General features: G+C 34.0%; 1 protein-coding gene across 1 annotated transcript in view; it reads right to left on the reverse strand.

Moving 5' to 3' along the window:
- Window positions 1-1,030: 1,030 nt before the first annotated feature.
- LOC149081607 (BCAS3 microtubule associated cell migration factor-like) overlaps window positions 1,031-23,907 on the reverse strand; it is a 45,442-nt gene continuing 22,565 nt past the window's right edge. Inside the window, exons 10-23 of the mRNA XM_089237013.1 lie at window positions 23,453-23,536; window positions 22,815-22,976; window positions 22,215-22,445; window positions 20,816-20,909; window positions 20,030-20,176; window positions 17,495-17,797; window positions 17,022-17,175; window positions 16,739-16,827; window positions 16,337-16,395; window positions 13,104-13,297; window positions 11,427-11,524; window positions 8,709-8,885; window positions 8,190-8,359; window positions 1,031-7,542 (exon numbers count right to left, since the gene is read on the reverse strand). Of these exons, the coding sequence (XP_089093139.1) occupies window positions 8,220-8,359; window positions 8,709-8,885; window positions 11,427-11,524; window positions 13,104-13,297; window positions 16,337-16,395; window positions 16,739-16,827; window positions 17,022-17,175; window positions 17,495-17,797; window positions 20,030-20,176; window positions 20,816-20,909; window positions 22,215-22,445; window positions 22,815-22,976; window positions 23,453-23,536 (1,932 nt within the window). The 3' untranslated portion in view covers window positions 1,031-7,542; window positions 8,190-8,219. The remainder of the gene's footprint in view (window positions 7,543-8,189; window positions 8,360-8,708; window positions 8,886-11,426; window positions 11,525-13,103; window positions 13,298-16,336; window positions 16,396-16,738; window positions 16,828-17,021; window positions 17,176-17,494; window positions 17,798-20,029; window positions 20,177-20,815; window positions 20,910-22,214; window positions 22,446-22,814; window positions 22,977-23,452; window positions 23,537-23,907) is intronic.

Genomic DNA, 23,907 nt, shown 5'->3' on the forward strand with positions numbered 1-23,907 from the left:
GCGTTCGTGCACCGTGAAAGGGCTTCCACGCACATTAAACACACCATCTGTGTTCAGTATATGACAAATTCTTCGCCACGCACACACACAAAAACAGGTCTGCGCAGGTGAAAAAACAAAATTGGAGGGAACGTTGAACATCACTATCACAAATTAAATGAATAAGTTTTTCTCTTTGCTTTATCTTAATTTCAGTCCAATTTCAATAATATATGGGTATTCTCGAAGGAATTCATATTACTTTCTAGAGAGGCATCTTACATGAGACAGGGAATCGATATAGTCGTTATAACTCACGAATACACTAGCCGGGGGGAAGGGGGGGGGGGGCAGAAGACGCTCACCAAATATGCTAGGCGCTAATTGGAGCACTACCAGACGGATCGGAGCATCCGTGGTAATGAATTCACGTTAGTTGAGCACAGCAACAGATACACTGCCGGACGTGCCCAAAGTGTTATGTTACCGAAACCCGCCTCGGCTTTTACCGCATCTTTGGAAGACATATTCACTTTCACGATTCGCCTTCTCAACGTTAAACACATATTAGATATGCGTATCGTGATGATATAACTCGGTAATCGAGCCTTCATCATAGTAGCTAATTGTTCGGGAACCAATGGAAATGTAAGTCGTAGGAATTGGAGGGACGCATTTTTTTAGTTTGGAATCTAATTTAATTTTGGTTACACACCCTTTCAGGCAAAAAAGACACTAGAATCAAGTTAAATAATGTATCAGCTTTGTCTTTAAAAAAAAAAATCTCCCAGCAGCAGATCTATAACAACAATTTCACGTGCATAGGTTTACATGCGATTGAAAATTGTCACTTACAATTTTGAAGAAGGATGGCAGTACAGAACAGATATCGCGCACCGTCCTGAACACCATAATATCCAGAAAGTCTCTTTCCCTGACATAACTGAGAAGAACAATCTTTTTCTTTACATTACATTCCAGTGTGTTCCGCTACATCCTAAAGAATCTTCACAAGGAGAGTATGGTGTGGTGATAAAAGTTGCATAAAACAAATAATAACAAACACTCATTTTAGAATCGAACACGTTTAATCCATTGACATGCCACACTCACCTCTTCTCAAGCAACCTTCTACATTTCATTCAATAAAATTATAATAATTAAAGACAAGCATATAATAAAATAATGACACACGCATTGGTGTTATTCGAATAATAATAAGTAAAACTTCCACAAAACAATAAATAATTGGTCGACTGTAAAATTCGCAGGAAAATAACTACAAACACAATTGATGAGAGTTCATTCATAAGAAATAGAAAATGAAATGCACACAATTTGAGAAATACCCAAAAATATATTTATTAGTTGATAAATTTTGAATGGAATATCATTTTTATGATTAAAAGAAAAAAGAAACCATTGCCTAAAAATATGTCAAATCAAACTTAATACGATTAGATTAAGATCAAGCAAACATGAAAATTTATCTGTAGTTAATAGGATACATAAAGTCCCCATTGCATAGAATTCAAATTACAATTGCTCAAAGATTAAAGGGCACATTGTGCCCTCTGAAGCTTTGCCCATCAAGTCTAACTTAAAGCAGTTACAGCTAATAGTAACCCAAGATAAAGCAAGAACTGTATTCTTCTCACAGAACAATTTTCATGGCATTAAGCTTGAAACTCCAATTTGAGCTACCCCAACTATATCTTCCATACTCTAACTCAGCGGTTCTGAACCGGTGCTCCGCGGAGCCTTTGGGGCTCTTTGTGCACTCTCCAGGGGCTCCGCGGCCGCTCGAGGAAAATAAAAAAAAAACCAGTAAAATTTAAAAATATAATTATAAATATTTTTAAATAGTAAAAATAAATCAGTAACTTTGATCAAGTAATTAAAAAATTTTCCCACGGAGCTCCGCCATTGAATTTTTTTTACTAAAAAGGGCTCCGCGAATCAAAAAGGTTGAGAACCGCTGCTCTAACTCACATTTCCTCCATCTATCATTAAAATCTTTCATCAAAATTTGAGGAAAAAAAGAAAGTGTAATAAGACCTTTAAAAAAAACTAAGTACTTTATCATTTACTTTCTACTTCATTGAAACGTTTTTTATTTCTGATTTCAATAATTGGTACCATACTAATTTTATTAAAAAGATACAAAAAACGATAATAAAAAAGATTTACTGCTAAAAATTTCCAAAATTTAAGATTCTAATCTCATACAAGTTATTTTGTATTCAAGTGAATGGAATTGTGGTTCTTCATAAAATAAGAATTGGGTTGTGACAAATTGGTCAGATTTATGGTCATCTGAGAAAACATGCGTCTTTGTACTTTACATCATTGTACCTTGAATTTTGCTGAGCGTCAAGTTATATTGAAAAAACTGTAAGCATGATGATTCTATCATGTTGCACATACAAAAGCATGATTGTAAACCATTTTTCTTGATTTAGTCTCAAATAAGTAAAGTTATTCCTAGTAATTATGCAAAGCAGTTTTAAGATATCACATATTGCATTTTTTGACATTACTTTGTCTAAAAGCTAGTTCACAAAACTTTTCATTTTTACCAAAGAAGTTGCCAGCAACACGGTAAAGTAACACATGGGGCATTCACTACATAAATGCAACATAAAAACGATTGAAAAATAGAAAGGAAAAAAAAAAGCTAACAACCTCGACATTGCCACACAAAGCCTATGTTAGAATACAATCTCACTAAAAGTTACAACATACAAAATAAATGGAAGATAAAACACAACCACCAAAACAATGCACTACACATCACATTCTACGCATGCACACTTGAAAGCCAAGTTTTCACTTATTTTTTGCGTGTTTGTTTTTTCTTCGTAATGAAAATAAATAGATATAAAGCACACATTTGAATTCCAATACAAAACTAAATCTACTCTTATTTCTATATCACAAATCATAATGAATACTCACTATATAAAAAAAAGTTCGTTGTTCCTGTGTAACTTCTGATATGTTGTCGCGTGATTAACAGGAAAAGTTCATACACATCTACATACGCCCACTCATAAGGGAGTCAAATCAAAAAGAAGTATTGTAAACTACTTTGGGGGGAGGGGAAATCAAGCATACACTGGCATCATGCTAATATAAGCAAGCATGCAATGAAACTTTGCGGAACTCAATTTAAATACATTTTACATAATTCTTACCTATGAAGAACAAAATTTTCAAGAAATCAATTCTCAAGTCAATTCAATAAAGTTGCATAACATTTCAATGAATATTGCTGATTCAGTCGGACCCGCTTATAACGAAGTCGGAAAAAACAGTGAAACTATTCTTTATATATGCAAACTTTGTTATATCCATATCGGCTTTAAAAATTGTGTGCTCAAGCAAAATAAAACATTTTGCATGCTCTATATACATTTTTCAGTAATCTTAAAATAGATTAAAATAATATATTTTAATAAACATTAAAAATAATTAAATTATAATAACATAATTAGATACATAAACAAAATATGTGTTTATTCTTGCTTTCTTTATTTCTTGATATTTTTGTGGACTTGGAACGTTTCGTGTTTAAATCATTTTTGCCAAATAAGCATGTGAAAAGTGTAATGCTTTTCTTCTAGTAAGAGCACTGACACCAAAAAAAAAAAAAAAATTTGTTTCACATTTTTTTAATTATTTTAAAGAAAAAATAACAAACTTTGAGTGTAATTCCAATTTTTTGAGAGAGATACCTCACATTCTTTTTCTATTTTTGGATTTCAAACAACTGTACAGCTACAATTTTTGAAGTAATGAATAGCGTTTTGCACTTCGACATTCTCAAAATTAATTTCGAAACAATGAAACTATCAGAACCAATGCCCGAATCTAACTTGAGAATGGAAAATGTCCACTAAAGGTGGTTTGATGTTAGATTCTTGGAAATAGATAACCTCAATTCTTTCTTCTTAATGAGGTTTTCTGAAAACAAAATAAGATTTGACTGAGAAAAATAGGGGAGTGGGGAAGAAGCAAAATAGGATTTTACAGAACCCAAAACAGCTCTGCTAGAATGTCTTCCTAATAAAGAAACAAAACATTATCTCAGTTGCAGAAAGGTAAATTGACATATAAGATTCAGACAAGATTACAAAGAAATTCATTACAATTTTGTTTGAAAAATTAGCCAGAAATTTGTAATAGATGCACTTTGCTGAAATCAGTGTTTGTTATAACCAGTCCAAATAACTAGATAAGTGATACAAGAGTCACGTGACACAGAAAAACTTCATTATATGTAAAAATTAGCAATATATCCATGTTCGTTATAAGCAAGTCCAACTGTATATTCATCACTATATATATAACCATTATTTAATCTACCTGAATCTGATCACTTTTAGAACTTTAATAGGGTGGTTTGAAACTCCTCCAAAGTATAAGGAAAAGTATAGAATTTCAAAATCAGCCAAATTCAAGCACAAAAACAAATGGCCAGAAACATCACCCATCATTATAGGTGGAATAGTTATAACTAGCTTTGTGTTGGAAAAAATCATCAAAAACATAATAGAAGAAACACCCGTTATCCGTGAAATGGACCTCATGACAAGAATTACCATTGCTGCTATATTAAGAAGACACCAACGAATAAGGCAAATACATGGAAATACAAAAAGTCCTAATGCATTTCAACACCAATGGGTGTCGTCTTCAGAGGAAAAATATTTAACCATTAGACATGCTGATCAAGTTTCCCACTTGGTTGAATACCAAATCTTAATGCTCTGTTGCTCAGCGGAAAAAGTATGTCTGTCCTCTTCAAATGTCGTGGTCAGAAAAGACGTACAGACGTCAAATGAAGAGAACACTTTATCTGCTAAGCAACCAAGTATTAAGATTTGGTATTCAACCCAAGTGGGAAACTCGATCAGCATGTCTAATGGTTAAATATTTTTTCTCTGAAGACGACACCCATTGGTGTTGAAATGCATTAAGGCTTTTTGTATTTTCGTGTATTTGCCTTATTCGTTGGCGTCTTCTTAATATTCTTGGGCAAAGTTTCGCTCAACTCTTCCATTGCTGCTATTAGCAATTATAGACGTTTGGCATCAACAATCCACTGATCACTGTGTATTTTTGAAAAATATGATTCCTACAATGGAATTAGTTTTCTATGGTTGAACATACTTTCTTTCTTTCAAACCAAGCACAACTCAGGTCTATCACCATCTATGGGCGATTTACTACCTAGTGAGCTGTGCCGGAAGTGCAACTGTGTGTGTACCTAACAGTAAGTGCGTATGTAGTGTTGTGTTTGATTTTGCAGTGCTGCCATCTATATGTCAGAAGTGAGCTGAGTGATGTGTTACGATTGAATTACATTTGTACTGTTTGTAGGTCTGTGGCGAGACTTTTTAAATGGGAGATCAGCTCACATTCGCGCCTTGAAGTTGGGAACCACAGAAAACCAACTTCAGCCGACCACCACTGTAATGACGGTGGGGTGTGGTTGAAGTACCGCTGTGTGAGTTTGAGTAGAGTTTATTGTATTCATTGGACCAAAGCCCTGAAAATCAACTCAGTTACATAACTGTTTCATGGATATCAGCTGCAACAATGGTTATTCCTGGAACCACATACATTTCATCATCAACAGGCATTTATACACCATTGCTTTGGAAATCTCTCACAGTAAGTCCCAGTTTTTCACCTGGAGCACTGGTGAATAGCATCTTCAATCATCTTCAAGTGATGTTTTGACCATTCTTTTTCCTATACAAATGTAGCTCTCCCTATTTTAAGTTCTTATGTGAAGTTTTAGCCACTCTATGATCACACCTCCATTAAACCTGAAAACTGATGAGGTTTTAAACATTATCTTGTTCATCTATTTGGCATTAGACTTTTTCTTTTGTTGGTACATTACTACCGTATTTTCCTTCATATTATTCACTGCTACATCTAATCAGCGGATTCAAATTTACCTCAAGGAAAAATAACATCATATAACTAGTGTTTATTAAAATTTCATTTATAAATAATGAAATCATGAGAAATGGAGACAGTTTTTTTTTCATGTTTTCGCAGAAAAAAAGTCATTTTTCTGCTATATCATCCCCTTCCCTGCTAGAAGCAAGAATGTTCAATGTCCTTGGGAAAAACAATGTGGGAAATGGCATTTAAATGTTTACTCTACCCATGCTACTCTATGGAAGTTATTTTCCTAAAATGTTTTGTAACACACGTGTTTCAATAGGAATACACATTTGCGTTTCAGGCAAAACTTAACAAAATAAGGTATCCAAAACCAGCTGATAAAAAAAAGTGGAAATTTGCACATTTGTGCTTCTAGTATGAGGGAGGGGGGACAATATATGCTCTTCTATATATATAAAACGTCTATAAATCTTTAAAAGCTTAATTTTTTACAACTTAATTTTGGAAATATCTATTTCTATTCCATCCTCTTAAAAAACAAAAACTGCACATAAGAGTCGGTAATTTTGTATATAATATTTGCTAAGAAATTCTGATGTTTTATTTACTGTATAATCAATCCACTGTAGGAAAATTCGGTAGTACAAGCAATAAATGTTAAAACAAAAATAATCCGTAAGAGAAGCTATTTATGAGCAGCAACACTATTCATTGATATTTACATCAATTAATAAAATTTCAGCACACATAATGATTTCATTGTCCAACAATTATCATCAATTTCATTATTTTAACAAAAATTATCAGTTTTGTAAATAATCACTTCAACCTGATAGCACATCAATACAGTTTATAATCCTTATAAAAAGGTAAAAGAAAAGGATTCATAATAAAGCAATAAAGAGTTGTACAAAGTAAAACATGTTTCAAAGAAGATTAAAGCACATTATGTACATGGTTATTAGTATACACACATTTTAAAAATAAACGCATCTAATGTACTATAATGATGCGATAGTTTAAACATTTATTTGAAAGCACAAAATTTAAAAACAGCTAAAAGTGTAACAACAAGGAAAAAAAAAAAGATTTAGCACATTGAAAATTCCATCTCTATTTGAATACAAGTATAAATATAGCTACTATATATATATATATATATATACAAACACATAAACATTCTATTCCCCCTCATCGTACATCATATCTTAATTTTTGGACTGAGAAATTGTGCATTTGTTGAACAGGGAATAGTTTGATCCATGATGCTTTAACTTCATCAAATACAAATATATACAAAGAAGAAAAACAGAGGAAGGGGAAAAAGAACGATCAATGACTTATAAGAATACAGATTAGAAAATAATTCTCTGCGTTTCTTTCTTGTTTTTTGTACACGTTTCTTCAGCAATGAAGTTTGCAAGCCAGCATTATATTACATTTTCAAGTTGTGATGATACTGGTGTTTTTTCCCCTTTCCTTTAATAAGTTATTGTACAAAAGCATGCATTGGAAATAGCACAAACCTCGCTGATATTCGAATGAGCAAATATTTTTGGGTGTGAATCACAGTCAGCTGTGTTGTCATCGTTGTTGGCATATTCATAATACAGTTCAGATAAGAACTGCATAGTTATCCTACAGAGAAAGAGCACTCACTATGTAAATAAAAGAATTAGTGTTTCAAGAGCTACTACATACAGGGTGGTCATATACTACCTTTGCTGATATACAAGCTTCTAGCAGCCAAAAAATCAACTAATGCAAGTGAAATTCGAGCTATAAGAGTTTCAAAGAGAATTTTCACTTGAGAATGAGAAGAGAAACAATAACCTAGCTCTTGCGATTATAGTTACAGCATCAATGACCTGCATTGGCTGTTTCCATGTGTTTATTTGTCTGTGGCTAGCACTGAGTTTATCCCGCTGCAGTCACTGTTCCAGAGTCATTTATAGTTTTTTTTCCTGCGCTGATGACTTTGCAATGTATTAAAATGTGTCTGCATTAAAAATGTAAAACTTTTGTTGCTGTAATTGTGAGCGCAAGAAATAGGGGTTTTTATGTTTCCTCTTCTCGAGTGCATACTCTGAAACACCTATATCTCTTACATTGGCAAAGTTATTTTATGACCACTGTAAAAAATACTGAATAACTATAAAAGGATCAAAGATATGGGTCATTTGACCTGCTTTTAGATTTGATAATTACTTTGGTACAATATTTAAATTAGTATCACGTTATCATTTGAAATAATACAGAAAAAGAAATATTTGAATTGTACTCACACGTTAAAAACTGACAAAAGCAGTTAGTTGTTATGAAGAGTCTGGAGAATTTTCTGATGGTGGAAACATCAAAGTAAGGTCAGAGCACAGAGGAGACGAAGGAATCAAATGACACGCAGAACCAGAAGCTGAACTGCTAGAGCTAAGTTCTTCATAACTACCATGCAACTCTGCAAAAACATTACAAACAATGACAAAAACAATACAATCAAAATAGGTAAGTTGCCGTAGAAAATCAGTGTGACATTCTTTTAATTACATTCTCGCATGCAATAATAAAACAGTAGCTTCTTATGACACTGTCTTGTTACAAGAGATCATTGGTATATTTTTCGCTTTTCATCGGAACTGCTGTTAAAAATTTAACTAACATTAGAACCTAGATGAAGTCATCAGTTATACTGTACTCTGAATAGACCACAATTTTGCAATGTCTCTCAATACGTGCTATATAACAAGGAGTTAGAATAATGATAAATTCAAATGAAATATGGATGCATATTTTTTTGCAATAAATACCTGCAGTATCACTACGAGAAACTGGTGGCAGGTGGTAGTCGAATGGACAATCTGCCATGGCATCAGCAATATTCTCTTTCAATTGTTCCTCTTTGCCTTTGCATTGATTTATGCTACTACAAGTGTCTGGCCAACTCCCACAAACCTCCAGCATATTTGGCAATTGCTCAAAACTTCCTGATGCCACAGAAAAAACAAAAATTTCAAAAATCATACGAAAAATAAAACATATTAAAAAACCAAATTGATCGAAAGCAGAAATCTTACAGGCAACCTTAGAAATATGATTAATCAAGTGCCCTTTACACTTTTGTCTCTCTTTCAAACTTTAATAAGTGATGGCATCATTGGCATCCTGCCAAAAACAATGGATTATCTATGTATTTCTTATTTTTCATCAACATGATACAGATTCAAAATTGTCAAAAGAAACAATCCACATAATTTTATTATTCTCTGACTTTTCATATAAAAGCCATTTTTCCAAAGATATTATATTTGAAGTGCTGTAATTTCCCAATGTTAAAGCAGCAGCAGCTTATACACCCATCCTTCGGGAACGCTTCAATATCTCTCTGAGATGGAAAGCGGGGTGTGTCTGGTCTTCAAAGCAACTTATACAGCTGTTAATTAAAATTTTAGTTCTAGCAGCTAATTGAAAGGCGTGGCCTATCCAATAACTTTTTGTTCAGACTTCATAAGGGATTTCAATTAGTTCTTATGAATTCCTTTTTATGTATTTCTTTTTAATACAGTTTAAGTTTTTACTTCAGAATAACATCAGATGTTGCCTATTATAGTCGACACTTATTATAACAACCATACATTATAAAGGACCCTTAATTTATCAAAAACGTTACGACAGGTCCCAAATTTTTTCTTCCTATTTCTACTATGTTATTTTTTATCCAATACAACAACCAGCAAATATCATTCAATCCATTACAATGACCAATTTCAGCTCAGCCTGCTGTTTTTTTGTTTGTTTTTGTAAAGAAATGGACAAAGTTTGTCATTGAGTGCAACTGAACTTGACTTTTGATGCTTAGAGAATGAAAGACACATGTTGGCACTTCTGCAAAAAAAAACTCTGAAGATAAGTAGTGCACTCACTGGAGGTAGGGCAAGTCATAGCAAGACACGAGTCGAATGGATGATGTTGGTGGTTTCCCTTCTCCCCCACTACTTACCATTCTGTTTTATTTTCTCATATGGTGGTGTGATGGTTCGCTCCCACTTCCAACGTGGTTGATTTTTGCAATTTTACTTAATTTCTCAATTTAAGAATATACAGGTGATTGAACTTATTTTTTCATTCTGTAAATTAATCATTTTACTGTCTCAAATGAATGGAGCGCTATATCTTTATCCCCTGCATTAGCCGGCATGCTGGGAAATTCAAATCAGATTCTGGAAAATTCTTAAATAACTATTATAAAAATCCATTAAACTGGTTGAATGTATACTATGTTCCTTATTAAACCTTGTTTTTCCTGGTATGTCGAGAACGGATCAGACCCCAACATTCCAAAAACTGGTGCCTCTTGAGTTGGGTGGCATGCTGGATAATGCAGGGGAAAACAGTAGAGCTCAAATTCAAAGTTTTGACAGAGTTGACAAGAAACTGATGGAAGCCAAAATAGTCGAATTATTGACTATTGCAAAGAGTACTTTTTTCCCCATAATTAAAAACTGTGATTCCATTATGAAAGCAGAAGAGTTGAGATTTTCTTCTTTGTGCAGTCAATCACGGGAAAGAAAATTCCAGCAGTTAGAAAAAGCAGCGAAACTAAATTTTATGACTTTTTTGAAAATGTTTGATATAAGGACCTCTCAATATAACGTTTATTTTCCGTTTGGAGCGCGCAGGGGGTTTGTTATAACGAGTGTCGACTGTATTACGGAATGGAACATACAAATAGAATTTTCAAATAAAACTTTGTCAGTAAGTTGAACGAACAGGATTTTATTTTATTTTTGTATCAGCATTTTTTCAGTTTTGGTATGAAAAGTATAATAGAATCAATAACTTTGCCTGAGACTTAGCAAAGACAGAAAAGACATGTTTTACAGGCAAATAATCAATGTTAAAATAAACCGACATATGTTTCAGTACTCATGAGTGTAGTTTTACAAGCAAAAATATGGCCGGAGTTGGTGTGCAGTAAAGTAATAGTAAGCAAATGGTTCTGTACTTGATGAAAAATGTGGTCAGAATGATGACGAAACCTTTCTGTTTTTTATTGGGCAAAGATCAGTGTACTTTTTGTTTTGAAAAAGAACACCCACACGAGTGCCAAAACATATGTCTGTGTATTTAAAAATTTACCTATTATAAATTGTCTTTTCATTCTTTGCTACATGTGGAGTGTTGAAAGTGGCATCTTGTACATTACAGCTGCTTATTTAGTTGCAATTGCATAATTGATAGACTTTTGCCCTATTCTTCGACCTAGTTGGGATATATTTTCGTCTGGAAGGTCTAATGTGAATTAAGATTTGGTTCTCCAGATCAAATCTGAATCAAATTAAGACTACTAGAGATATGAAACTGGCATTTCTGCTTGAAATAAATACAAACTGAATGTAATAAATGCACTTTTAATTCAGCATTTCCATGGGGGGGGGGGGGGATTTCTTATATTTGCAACATAAATGGGTATTTATATTTAAAAAAACCAAAAAACACTAAATGATGAATTTTCACATTTATTTTACCTGAACTGGCTTCTATGAGCAGAGGAGATCCAGGAAAATCTGATGCGGATTGGTGACTTCCTGGCATAGCCATGGGATTTGAACGAGCAGGTCTGGCACTATATAGCAAAGGAAAGAGAAGATTAAAACATAAAGTGGGTTTTATTAGAACAAGAAGAAATACTCTCTAATACATTAATAGGGAGATTCAAGTAGTAGTGTTGCTGAGTGTATCATCCCATTCACCCAGAACACACATTCCGGCATGTGCCGATTCGTTAGAAATTCCGAAGAAAAATGTGTACAAGATGCATGTATGGTTAAGTAGTAGTGTATCATCCCATGCGATTGAAAACTTGTTAATGTGATATATAATGTGAATCAAAGTGATAGGGAGTTGCTCCAGACCAACTTAAACAAATTATTAATACAGCATCAATCGACTACTTTTACAAGTGGACGCTAGCATCGATTGATAAGGAACAATTCTAGGTTATGGTGCTGCAGGGAATTTTTCTCTAATAGGATTGTTAATGAAATAGCTTACCTCCAGAGGTAGTAAATTCTAACACAATTTGACATGTTTAAAAAGAAATACGATAAACATGTTAGGGTAAATCGAAAAGCTATCCATACTTGGAATAAGGCAATCATAAATACATTTTATGGACATTGTATAGTAGTCTATCATGTATATATATTGTTTGTAATTGCATTTTTAACTGGGTTGCTGTGTTTTTGAAGTGTATGACATATGCATTCATATTCGTTGCGGGCATCTTTTTCTCAGCCACCTCGTTGGGCATTTTGCCTGTTGTGCCGTTGTATTTGTATATTTTCAAGAAAAGCAGTAGAGAGACAGAATCAAACTATCATCCAGTTACGAAGTACGAAAGCCTGGATAACCAAGCGGAGATCGAGATCGCCCGGACAGTGAGAGATTGGTGTTTCGATTCCCCACAGAGGAATGTGAATTTTCTTTCCGAACAACATCTCGATCTCCGCTTGGTTATCCAGGCTTTCGTACTTCGTATGAAAAGCGGAGAGTGACATCATTTCTCTCTATATCATCCAGTTAGTTTAATGAAAAGTAGCTGTCAATATTCAAAAATGCATATGTTCCTGTTTGCCCCCTGCTTTTCAATGATATTTTTTTTTACTACCTTTTTTTCTGAGTGTGTGTGCATTATTTTACTGTCATATACTTTTACATGCTTTGCAGTGGCAATGTTGCGAGTAATCAGCAGTCTGTCATTTTACTTTTTTTTTTAAAGAAATTATTTAATGATTATTGATTTACTGTGAAACACACACCTTACAGTCTTCTTGCAATCTGGGCAAGTGTACTAACCAATATACAAAATTGCAAGTATACCATGGTTCAATTCGTCACAGAAACCAGAAAATTTTTCTTTCTGAGAGCACGTCTCAGCATTAATATTGAGAAAGTCTATTTTCTTGATGTGTTGTGGGTTAAAAAAAATACTCTCTCTCACTCTTTTTCTCTCTACTTTCTTTCAAACCAAACAAGATCCAGCTTCTATTTCTGATTGGCAATTTTTACTTTGTCTCTCTAGTGAAAACTTCCTTTCAACGAATTTTTACCTCAAATTGGCTTTATTTTGCCCTCTGTTCATTAATTATATTGAAAACTGCACCCAAACCGGCTTTCAGAATCATACAAACAGAAAAAATTACCTCAAACTTTGTACGTCTAGCTCTTCAGTAAAGATATCTGCTGATGGTGGAGTCGTCCCTGGACTCTGCGACAGTAGAGCTGAGGACGATGAAGAAAGAACAGTTGTGTTCGAATGGTGCTGAAACGTCTGGAATGAAAACTGTGGACCCATCCATAGTCTCCGGTGAGGTCCTGCATGAGTAATGATTTCTACCTGAAAAATTTAAAGTTGATTCTAACTCTCTGAAGAAATTAAAGCAGAAAAGATACAAAATTTGATAATTGAAGTGAGAAAACAATTTAAGAGAATAAAAAACACTATACATCATAATTTCCTGTCTATAATCTATGAAAGAAACATTCCTATATTTGAGTTCATGAACATAATGCATGAAATAAAAGTTCTATTTTTTTAAAATTTGAACATATCCTAATTTCCTGATCCAGAGAATTCCCCATTCACCATAACTCATTGTGACCTATCTCTTAACCACGATTCTATTCAATTCAGCAAGTTACCCTCCAATCTTGTGTAAACACTGCAAGAGTTTATCATGTTGGACACGATCGAATGTCTTCTGGAAATCAAGATAAACAACATCTACATTTTTGCCCTTACTCAAAGCCTCGTCGCGTGATCATAGAAGCAAAGGAGGTTAGTTACACGACTTCCCCTTCCCGAACCCATGCTGATTATCCAACAATACATTATTCTCATCTATCCACTTCACAAACTGCCTCTTCATAATGATTTCCCAAATTTTCGAGAGGGAGCTCATCAAACTCACTGGAGGATAATTGAATACTTCTCCTCTACTACCCTTCTTAAATATCGGAACAACATTAGCAAGTTTCCAATCCCTTGGGACGATACCCTCAGCAACACTACTCCTGTACATCTGTGCCAGTGGCCCCAACAATTCATTAGCACATTCCCTAAGGACCCTGGGATAGATATCTCGTCCTGGTGCTTTGCCTGCACATGCATTTTTTAGAAGATTTAGGACCTCCACATCTTCCACTTGAATATTGTTGAGGATTTTATTACCCATGCAACACCCGTATATTTAATAGCGTTATCTCCATTAAAAATCGACGCGAAAAAGTCATTGAAAGCACTACACATGCCTACATTGCTCTCTACCCTAGACCTTCCTATCAAGAGGGGGCCAACTGTCCCCTTACATCCATTATTCACATATCTAAAAAATGATTTTGGGTCAGAGCCAATGTTATCTGCCAACCTTGATTTAACTTCCTTTTTACTATCCCTTATTACTTTCTTCAACGCTCCTCTTTTATCAGTAAACAATGATAGGTCACCAGAGGGCAGCTTCATACTAAATTCTTCCCATTGACTTACCACCCCAACTGATTCCAACAGGTCTTTGAAAACTTCTGTTAACCTTCCTCTCAAAACATCAAAGTTAGTTCTTTGAAAACAAGAAACCAGTCTTTTGTTATCAACCTTACCTGAAGAAAAATTACAGTGAAAACAAAATGATCACTGGAAGAAAACTCGTCCCCCATCGAAACATGTGCAACAAGATCCTCAGAAGTAGTAAAAACTAAATCCAAAATAGCAGTACCTGTAGTGGCTTCTGATACATGCTGACACAAAAACTTATTGAGCACCAACTTAAGAAAGTCTCTTCATATTGATCTATAGCTGAAAGGTTCTCCCAATCGATGCCCGGGTAATTGAAACCCCCCTAGTATGACAACCCTATTATGCTTACACATGTAATAAATTTCATCATGCATTTTGGTGATGTAGTTTTGATCACTAATCGGTGGATTGTAACAAACCCGAACAAAAAGTTTGATATCTTTTGTTTTCAAGCTCAACCCATATAGTTTCAATATCACTTCTTTTCACGTTACACTCTCTAGCCTTTAAACATGATTTCACGTACATCAACACTCCACCCCCTTTCCTATCAGATCTATTTCTCAAAAAAAGTATCATACCCTGAGATGTGTTAAGAAAGATTCATCCCCATCCTTTGCCCAAGATTCTTTAATGGCTATAAGATCCAGGCCCTCCACTCAACTATAATAGTTTCTAAAAGATCTTTCTTATTACCCAAGCTCCTGGCATTTATTAGCAAACATTTTAATTTGCCCTGTGGTGTAGTGTCAATCGAGAAGCCATCCAAGTTAGAGGTGGGTAATTCCAATCAATATCTTTATAAAAGATTTTTTTGTGTGTTTCAAAACTTTCTTACATAACTTTTTTTCTAACCTCAGAAAAAAATTGTTAGATATTTGCTGCAGATTATAATCAGAATAAAAAAAATTCTGATTTTTTTTTAATATGTAATCTCCACACATTATAGGCAGGAAATTACAGTACTACTAATAATTTTGATACTACTAATAATATAGATTTTGGTTTTCATTTCACCAACATTATTCTAGAAATATGCCTGCTGAACCTTTCACTGCTAGCTCATTTGCGATAGAATCTGTAGCTATAGACTGCCCTATTTCTTGGTACAGTCTATAGCTACAGATTCTATCTACAGATGTTTAGTGTAGCTATTCAGTTTTTTATTGCAAGAGGGGGAATTTTTTCCTCCATATTAATCTGCTCCTCTTTTTTCTCCCCTTTTTTCACTTGTTGGAAAAACATCAATTTTAATCCACTGTATGCTAGTGAGACTGTAATGATTACTTTCCCATAATCTCTCACAAATAAGCTTATCTTCATTCCAATACTCAAGTGCCAATAATAGCGCTCAAGGCACTCTCTTTTAAAGCAATGGTTCTTGACCAGGGGATGTGATGGAGAATTTTGTAAGACATGAGCTATTAATTCCCCATATGGATGTGCGAGAATCTAATTTAGAGCCTACTGGGGGTGCAAGAATCAGAAGTTCACCAGAGCCTCACTGTGTTGAAAGATTTAATATGGTGTCGGCTAATTGAAAAATTCTGCTTACTGAATCAAGCCTGGATAGAAACAGGCTGACTGAGCAAATGATCACAAATTCTCTAATTAGTTTAAAGGTGCATAGGCTCATCACAATAAGTGTAAAAAAATATCAGGCTGATTAGAAAATGCTAGATAGTTTTTCCAATCTGCTGGGCATGTTGCAAAATGATCAGGCTCTTTGCAATAAGTCAGATTTTTCAATAAATTAGCCTTTGGCATATACAACAATTTCTAGCGATTGCAGAAAAATTACAAAGTTTTTTGAATTGTGATTCCTGTTGCTCAAATAAAATAAGAGTGACAATATTATCATGCCTGAGATAGCCAGCTTTCTTCAGGCTCATCACATTTTTCACTTGAAGTTTCTGATTCACCTGGAATAAAAACAATAAGCAAATAAACATAAAATTACTACTAGAAATGTTAGGGAGATTTGATGAAAAATGAGATAAACAGACATTAAAAAATCATATAATGAGTGCATCTCTATGACTTTTGACTTGGAATTACAATGAAACCAGTGATTCATCAAAGTGAAAAAGAAAAATGTCAGGTTTCTTTAACACCAAAGTCTTATAAGAGACTTGATATATTTCATTACAAACTCTTATTTCTTATGTGAATTTTGCAACCTCAGAAAAACTAGGCTATTTCACATCAAATCATTCACTCAAAAAATTGACTAATGTGCGAGAAGAACAAAAACCACACACACACCTTTTCGTTTTTCTTTGGCAGGAGAGAAGTTACATATCAAAGGATTGGAAGCCGCCAGTGGAGGCTGAATTTCTGGGCTTGATGCTGGGCTATAAAAAATAAATGAGTAACATTAATTATAAGTATTACTTATACTCAAGGAAAAAAATAATCACTTTATACGATCCTGCAGGTCTCACTTTTTTTTCGCTCAGAATTGTTATGAAGTAAATTTCAAAATTACACAGCAGAAATGACCTAAACTTCACAATACGAGAAAAATAGACTGTGTCAAAGATCTTACCGCAGAAGATCCCACTGGGCATGGGAAGTGACATCTAAGTCAATTGGCGAATCATCTGTCTTTGAGGATCCAGCTGCAGGCTTTGGCTCGAGAAAATATTCTACCAAGTTCCCATGCCGATCAATAACATACAGTGAGTCCATTGGCAAGTTTTCTAAGAGAAACACAAGAATAACAAAAATTGGAATATTGAAAGCCTGATACAGATAAAAATCATAGCATCACGTGATCGTATTCAGGAGAAATAATTATTAGAACATCTTTATACAATTAACAAGCGGACAATCAAGTCCCTTGAGGTCAATAGTGTGTGTGTATTGCATGTTTGTAATTTTTGTATTTGTATAATTTAAAAAAATTACTAAGTCATGGTAGGCCTAAGAATCACAAAAAAAAAAAATAAATAAAAGATATATGTAACTAAATTTTCATCCTAAAAGAAAATCCAACACAGACAAAATCAAAAGATTCACCTCTCTTATCTCTGGTAAGACTAGGGCTGCTGACTAACCAGCCTCGAGAAGGAGCAAACGTTGCAGCAACACAAACATTCTCAGAACCAGAAGGAGTTCTTCTATTGAATCTATCTTTACCAGATGGGCTTTTCGGTTTACCAGCACTAGCAAGTGGAAACACCAGAGACTGTTTCAATTGAGCTAAGGGATGTACAGTTACTGGATGGGGGTACGGTGGAAGACGAGCATTTCCCATGCGGTTCAATGAGCTAGTGGGGTAAGGCATACTTGGGTGGGAATCATAATTGCGACCTAGAGGTACTGTAATAAGAAGAGAAAATTATAATGAAAATTTTACAAGACTTTAAAAACTTTCATAAATCAATGCAATGAGAGAAATAAGCCAATTTATATATTCTAGTTCATATAACTACAATAAAATTTAAAATATAAATTACGTATGTTGATAAATGTTCCATTCTTCTATGAATTAAACAATTGCACTATTTTAAATTATGCAATTAATACAAAGATGTGTTATTTAATGGAAATTTTTTTTGTGTGCTTTTTAAATTTTAATACTCCTTGCTAAATACCAAATGGAAGACGCTAGCTTACGAAAAAAATGAGATGCACTCAACCCTCAGTATTCACAGATTTCATATTCATGGTTTTCTTCTTCGCTGTCTCTGTCCCAGTTATTATTATATAATTTTTTGAGGTAATAATTCTCATATCAATCAAAATATAAGTTCTACATGTTAAATAAACATTAAAAAAATTTCTTTTAAAGGTTTTTCTGGTGCTTTTGAAAATATTTGTATAAGACTGTTGTTTAACTGTTTCTAAAAGCGGAAAATTTGCAAAGAAAATTTGAAATCTTGACAAAGGTTAGCTTCATTACTGCAGTTTCCTCATTATTATGGTATCAATGTGAGTCTCAATCTAAATATATCAAGGAATAAAAACTTAAAATTCAATCAGAAATGGCTGATTGAATTTTAAGTTTTTATTCCTTGATATATTTAGATTGAGACTCACATTGATACCATATACATATACTCACATTGATAGCTACACCTGCTTCTATATAGCCCTCGATCCATAAGGTTCTCATGTAAAAAGTGCTGTTTTTCTGTAGATGCGATAAAAAAAAGGCATGCAAGTTATGTATTGCGTAACTTGCACACACTATAGACCCATCATTATTTAAGGGGACATTCAAGTATTATGTAAGCAGATTTTCAGCCATTTTTGACCCCCCCCCCCCATCAGCAAAATTTCGTCAGCAGCTTAGAATATTTCATATCTTCAAAAAGGGGTGGTTGATGACGTAAGCAACCTTCAAACTGCCCTCCCCCTTGTCATCATAAATGTCAGCAAATCCAAACCCCCCCCCCCCCCCCGATGATGACATAACACTTGAATGACCCCTAATCTGCAAATATATGAGGTACTGGTGAAAAGAAGTCACATTTCCTAGTATTTTGTATGGCCGCTGTGGTGGTCGAGTGGTCATAATGACGGACTCGCATCACGAGGATCCGGGTTCGAACCCCACCGTCGCCATGGTGGTGGTCGGCTGAAGTTGGTTTCCTGTGGTTCCCAACTTCGAGGCGCAAATGCGAGCCGATCTCCCCATTAAAAAGTCTCGCCACAGAGAGCAACAGGCCTACAACGATTAATTATTCAATCATTACACTTCACTCATAGTTAGAAAAACTGGTGACAGATGGCAGCACTACACATAACAAGCATTACACAGAAACAAACTTTACGTCAGGTTTCACTACACATACATACACATTCACGCATGTACCAATTCGTTAGAGGTTCCGCAAAGGAATATGGACGAGGTATATGTGTGGTTTAGTACTAGTAGTATTTTGTATGAACGATGGAAAAGCTTGGACAATGAAAAAACTTTTCTGGATTTTAATGGAGAAGTTCACTGATGTTGAGATAAAATAAATTATAGAGTTAATTAATATCAGTTCGGAAATCAACAGAGGAATGATTAATCGAGCTGACTGCTTCTGAAACCTAAGAGATGCCTTATGAAGATTACCATGATTGAGAATTAAAAAACAAGTTCATTATGAGCAACATAGCAAAGTCTTTGTAAGTTTAAATCGACAATGGATTGTTTCCATGAAGCAGACCCACCTGTAGTACGTTTTTCTCATGTAGAAAAATTGGTAAAAGAGCCTTATTATTATACTTCAACAAATTAACTGGAATATAGAAAAAATAGCAAACAAATATTGTTATTTTCAGAAAGCATTGCCTTGAATCATTGGAACCCCCTCCCCCTTTTACTTCTTCCACACAAAGCAGATACCACAAAAATGAGAAATGAGATGCCCAAAGAGCAAAATTTTAGAGTTTGGATTATTCACAGATTTTCTATATGATATTGTTTCCGAAAAAATCCTAGCATCACAGATAGCTCACAAAAACAGAAGACCTATTCAATAAAATTATCTTTATCACAAATCTTCTATGTTTGAAAATGCATTAAACATAAAAAAAAATGAATAAAAACAATCTAACCAGATGTTCCCGGGCTTGCTGAAAGTACTGGGCTGTTTCTTCCAGTCTGCACAGGATGCTGTATCTCCTCTAGCCCAGCACTTCTGTGAAACCTGCTAAGACGATTCACCACTCGGGGAGAGGTATGAGTTCGCACACTGATCTGGCCTATATTAATTATGTACTGTGATTAGAATGCTACACTAATTATAAATACCATAAGAACTGTGTAACAGAATTTAAAATATAATTTTTTTAATAATCATCCTGAATTGTTAGTTGAGTTGACTGCGGTGTGGAACATTGTCTTAAAAAAAACTGTTTTAAAGAATATATAGTTATCTTTATATCAAGAGCAAAATAAATTACTGCTATTGAACATTGGCTTCAAGGCTATATCGTTTTTACTCATTTTTAAGAGTTTTAAATGGTTTTTAATGAATCTTTTCTGAAGCTAAGACCTGAGGTACAAATGTGTAGCTAACTCAAATGGTCCTAGTAAAGATATTGGCCCAAATTAATAATTATTTAATCGGCTAATTAATTTTTTTCAAAGTGCATTTTGTCATTCAGCAAACACAAATCAATTAAAAAAATTATTTTTAATAGCCAGGTTTGGCTCAGGTTTGAAGAGGATTTTTTTCAGTTTATAACACTGGCAACAAAATATGACATTTTGCTGGTTGCTGGCTCAGGTGTGAAGAAGATATGAAAAAATTGAATTCAATTAGCAGACGGTTCACTTATGATAAATTATTGCGCTAAAATATTAAATACAAGGTTATTATTCAATAGCTAATTTCTCACCTCCATATGGTGTGATGGGAAAAATATGAGTGGTTCCACGTAAGGTGCTCACTGCTACCCACCTACTGTCCAAAGAAAAAGCGATATCTTGGACCTTAAGGGGGGAGAAAAATAGGAAAACATATATTTCAGAGTTTGTACACCTGAAAAAATGTTTTTAAATCCCATGAAGCATTATCATGAAAAACAGAGTTTACGTGATAAGAAAAGTTTAGAAAACAGAACTCAAGAATGGAAAAGACCATTGTCTGAACAGGAAAAAAAATTATCCATGGGTTACTGATAGGGAATTTTAATAAATACCTTGGGAAAGATACTGTGGTCAACCAAAAAACATTTGTGCCCAAAAATTCTCAAACGGGAACAAAAATATAGTGGGAGGAAAAAATGGTTCTTTCATTAAGCCAATACACTGGCTAATCTGACTGTACTGGGTGTAATTAAGATAGTGGTAATGGCCTATTTACACTACTGCCATATTTCATTCCAGGGGACTTCTTTCTATTCTTAATTATCACAGACAAATAAAGCTTTGTGAAAGTGATTCTGAAGTGTAGATGAGGTGAAGGAAAATTTGCGCAGGTCTGAAAGATTGTTCCAAAACTGTTCCCAACAATAAAAAAATTGTAATTAAAGCTAGTGTATTGAGGCCAGCAGAGAGCACTTGCAAAGATATACTAAGTTATCTATGATTTAAAATTCAATTTTTAATTTTGAAAAAAAATAATAATTCCAGTAACTTTTTGGTACACCCTTGTAAACAAAGAGCTAGTAAAAATTAATGGGAAAAGCAGAAATTTCCAATTTTTATGTTTGCATATGCTCTAGAGAATGATATAATTTCAAATATATCACACCACCCTGTCTCATCTTGAAAAGTAACTAAAAATTGTAGGATGGATTAGACAACAGTTTCCCAAACTTTTTTTTCTATCGTCCCCATCTTTTTCAGAATTTTTTTTTCTCATCACCCCCCCCCCCCAACTTAAGCAAACCCATAGGATCCTATGTTATTTATACCTGTAGCTTCTATCGCCCCCGCCCCCCAACAGGGTGATATTGCTCACTTCAGGAAACATTGGATTAGACAAAAATTCATATAAAGAGCAAACAGCTGGATACAATGTTGAGATGAATTTTGAAAGGAAAGCATCAAGCCTCAGAATCAAACCATTACTCCCTCATAATCAAGGCGAGTTTGCTAACCACTATGCTACAGAAGCACTGATCCTTTCCTTCTTGCAGCATATTGTATCCAGTACTTTGTGCAAAAAGTGGAGAGTGACAGCATTTTTTCAGACAAAAAAATTGGGAAAGATTTAGTTCTTTTTTTAATGTTATGAATTTTTGAGCAAAACAAATGTTTGAGTGAAGAAATTGTCATTGCAAACAGTTATACCTTTGCTGTTGTATCTCCACGATGCAATGTGTAAAGGTGATGAACTGCCCCTAATGTGGAACCTGTGGGGTGAGGAAATAACCTAAACACATTGAAGTTATGACCCAATCGACATGAAGTCAATAGAAGCATTCCACTTGGATCAAAAGACATGGCAGCTACAGGTTCATTGGCATGTGCTGGAAAGTGAGCGATGATGCCCTCACCATCGCAGTCTTCATCCAAGTTTACCTGGAATGCCAATAAATGTTTAGATAGTTTTAAAAATCCTTTAACAATATCTGGTAAAAAAAACCCTTTTTTTTTTATAATCAAAGATAACTCTCAATGCATGTAGTTTCATACTTTTCAGAATGAATGAATCACTATACTCAACAATAAGTGGAGCATAATACCACGTTACATCTTGTAACCAGGGTCTATCATATAAAAATGCAATAAATATTAAAAGCTACTATAATATTCAAACAAAACCTAGTTTAATAAATTTCTAAACAATAGTAAAACATGAAGAAACCGCACCTAAAGTAATCATGAGAAGAAAAAAAACTAGCCTAAGGAAGCATAAAAATTTGATCCTGAAAAAAGAAAAGCATTTACCTCTTGAGAATTGATGGCTAAAACTTCTAGTAGAGTCACTATTCCGGGATGACTTTCTAGTTGAGTATTATGCCTTTGCGATGCAGAATGAAGAGAAGGTTTGTGGCTTGCAAAACTATTGGCAACAGTTTCGCTAAACATGGTGATACCTTTCGTAATGGTCTGGAAATAAAAAATAATATGTAATGTGAAATAATGTGTAAGCCAATTAAAGTCATTCATTAAATGGACATCACAATATTAAAAGAATTCTCTCTCTTATTTTAAGAATATTTTTCTGTCTAATAAAATTTTAAAGACCTAATAAAATTTGCTCTGCACAGAATCTTTTTTCATACGAATATTTAATGAAATTCTACGAAATAGAAATATAAGAGAGGGGAAAACAAAAATTCATATCTGTCAACATTTACAATGTGGAGCTGGCTGATGAAATTTGTTTTCTAAAAAACCAAAATGCAATATCTCAAACTGATTAAAAAAAAAGGATGGTGTTCGAAACAAGATACATAAGAGATCTCAACTAAAAATATTTTTGTAAAAAAAAGTTGTAGTTTTATTGTTGGTATTTATGTTTTTTTCACAGGAGATAATACAAAAAAAAATTATCTGAATGACAGAACATATGTAGGCTTTACCTTGGCAGCATGAATGACTGTTGCAGCATAAGACTGAACTCCATCACCAGCCATCCCACCACAGGTTTGATGCATAGAGACAAGCTTAATTTATATAATAATAAATTAACGTCAGTTTTTTCTTCATTCATGAAACGAGTAGGAATAAAAATTTCAAAACTATGAATAAAAAATTTTATTTGGAACTGTATATACACAGTGAAACCTGTGCATAACAATACTGTCTATAATGATAAACCTGCTTATAATGATATTTTCTTCGATTCCGGTGGAATTCCTATTCAATAGGAAATAGCATAAATGCACAAACTGTCTTCAATGACAAACTGTTTATCCTTTATAACAATATTTTTCTAGGTCCCTACAGCATGGTTATAGACAGTTTTCACTGTGAAAGGATGACTTCACTCTCAGCTATCCCTACAAAGGTTTTTAACAACTGGCTGTTGTGAAGA

This window comes from Pholcus phalangioides, unplaced genomic scaffold (genome assembly GCF_987345545.1).
Source record: "Pholcus phalangioides strain wild (caught in Gottingen) unplaced genomic scaffold, Ppha-v1.0 ptg000009l_1, whole genome shotgun sequence".
Taxonomy (NCBI): Eukaryota; Metazoa; Arthropoda; class Arachnida; order Araneae; family Pholcidae; genus Pholcus; species Pholcus phalangioides.